The sequence below is a fragment of the Habropoda laboriosa genome, unplaced genomic scaffold (assembly GCF_001263275.1).
Source record: "Habropoda laboriosa isolate 0110345459 unplaced genomic scaffold, ASM126327v1 scaffold158, whole genome shotgun sequence".
Taxonomy (NCBI): Eukaryota; Metazoa; Arthropoda; class Insecta; order Hymenoptera; family Apidae; genus Habropoda; species Habropoda laboriosa.
In genome coordinates this window covers 731581-734128 of record NW_017100280.1, presented here as the reverse complement: position 1 = coordinate 734128, position 2548 = coordinate 731581, and the positions used below count along the sequence as shown (strand labels likewise).

At 31.7% G+C, this 2548-nt stretch overlaps 1 protein-coding gene across 1 annotated transcript in view; it reads left to right on the top strand.

Annotated features, from left to right (window-relative positions):
• The first annotated feature begins 1112 nt into the window (after positions 1 to 1112).
• Positions 1113 to 2548, top strand: part of LOC108573585 — a 2013-nt gene continuing 577 nt past the window's right edge. The window contains exon 1 of the mRNA XM_017936048.1: positions 1113 to 1220. Coding sequence (XP_017791537.1) covers positions 1146 to 1220 — 75 coding nt within the window. The 5' untranslated portion in view covers positions 1113 to 1145. The remainder of the gene's footprint in view (positions 1221 to 2548) is intronic.

Genomic DNA, 2548 nt, shown 5'->3' with positions numbered 1-2548 from the left:
TATTGAGCTTTAACATATTAAAACAAATAAATAAATATTTGCAGTGTAATATAGGTGAAATTAAATTTCCTCGTTTTGATTCTTACTCGATAATATTTACCTGCAATTTTTATTTGATCAGTGCTCTCCTGTTGAAAACTATTTTACGTCTTCTTTAAACATAAATCACGCCCTTTCACGCATGTACACATCGAATGAAGATATATTTTACGTTAAGTTCGATTTGCACACAAATTCAACGAACATAAATTCGTCTTATTCGTGTAAGTGATCCGAAACAGGCAGTGTAAAAATTTTATGACGAAATCTCCGTAAGAATGCACAGAACAGTAAGAAAATCGTGCTAATGGAGTCCGTTTTACTGGAACAAATAAATTTTACAGTTCACTGAGGCGAATTGAAAAGTGTTTTATAGACCAGTCAATAGACTCGTGTCCATTCCGGTAAAATATATTCTTCTGAGGAAATAGATTTTCGCTTTCCATTCAATGACATTGTGTAACTTGCAAGCTGTGCGTCGCGTGTCCATTCATTTTTCTAGAACTATTGGATATATTATTAGGTCGTTCGGAAGATTCTGTCGGATTTTATAGTTTAAAATTTTAATAATCACAACTCCGTCAATAGTTAACATATTTATCGAAAATAAGAACCATTATAATCTAATCACTTTTGCCAACGTTTCACTAATTTATTTACGCCGTCTACGTTTCTTTTCTACAAGCAACAATTTATTTACAGTACTGAAGGACCCCCTATAACGCGGGAAATATAATACAAATTAAGTTCCACCGACGTCGCTTTTTGGGTCAAATTTAATTAACTGAAAAGTACAAAATTACAAATTCAGAGTTTGTATGTTCTTTTTTTCTTTTCTGCTTTCATTAGCCATTTTTTATCGCGTTTTGATCGTGTTATGTAGAGTCCTACTGTACACTGTCCGAAACGAAATGACAGCCATTACGAATGTAAAGAACAAACCTAAATACTATGGTAGACAGTTCGATTTGTTTACATTAGATTCTAACGAAGACGATGCTGTTTCGAAGAAGAAAGATCGACCTGAGGAGTTACCTCAAAGATTGTCGAGGGTTGAAACAGTCAGGCAGGATGCCAGAAAATTGAAGACTGCCACACTTAATAGAATGGGGAAAATGTTTAAACCAAGCTCTCAGACACCTGTTACAGATAAGTCATCCTTACATCTGGAAGGTGGCCTTGTAAGTAATTCAATGTTATGAACAATATACTGTTGCAGTAGATGTTCTTTAATATCTTCGATATATCTATATGTGCACATTAAACAGATGAAGCTTGATTCAAAAGGCTTCAATATTTAAATTCGACGTTCACATTAATTTATGAAAAGAAATTTATTGTAACTCAAGAGCCATCTGGAATGATCCTTAATCGGTTTCTTTGCACACTTTGGGTATTTGTAAATTTTACAATTTGCAAAGAAGGGAGTTGAAATGCAAAATCTTGCGAAAATTAACAATTGTAATTCTGTAAGAGAATAGAATTTCCAAATGAAATTTATAACTAAATTTAACATTTACACTTTTCTGCATCACTTTTACGTTTTCCTTTTCTTTTTTTTTTTTGCTTTTCTTAAGTCTAAAACATGTTACTCATTTAAAACACTACAGTCAAATTTTAAACAAAAACTCTATATTAGAAATTTATTTTATACTCCTCTAGAAGATATAGATCAAAGAAGGAACAAATTTCTCGTTTCTGACTTCTAAACAAGTTTGAAGAATTTTCTAACGTCGAATAAAAAATTCAAATCAAGCAAACGTTTCTAACAAGAAATAATACTGCAATTTTACTTAAAGTGCTCTATTAAGTTGTTTTAATTTGAACGAATTTTGTTTACTTCCGCGTGTAAAACACTATTTTTGTGGTTGATAATAATAATATAAACAGGAAGGGGAAAAAACTTTTTCCACCTAGAATATTCAAATATATTCAAAATACACTCAAAAGTGTTGCATATTAAGAAATACGAACAACGGATTACCGCAGCATGTGCTGGAATAAGTTCAGAGGTGGTAAGACGTGCACGTGATTCAGCCATACAAAGATTGCAACTTTGCATCGACACAAAAGGTCAACACTTCGAACATCGTCTGTAATGCAAGAAAACTTATTTTACAACCACATTTCACCTTACATGATTCAACCACACCGTGATAAAAAAAAATAGCATCTCATTTAAAAAAAATAGGGACGACTTTGAAATCTTCTCTGCGCTTCCACCCACGTAAAAAGTATTTACATTACATGATATGTATATCTCTCCACATCATGCAAATTTTTTATATGACATTTTTCTATATTATTATAAATAACAGAAATATTCCAGATAGACAAAATTTTTGCACCCACCCTGTATGTATGTATAAAATTGTGTAAAAAAATTAATTTGACTTTGATATCTCCTCCACTACTATCTCTCACTTTTGAAAGAATAACTTTTGTAAGAACATCTTTTTCATAACTTCAATACCTCTTGAGATATTCCACTGTTTCCAGTTAATAGGAA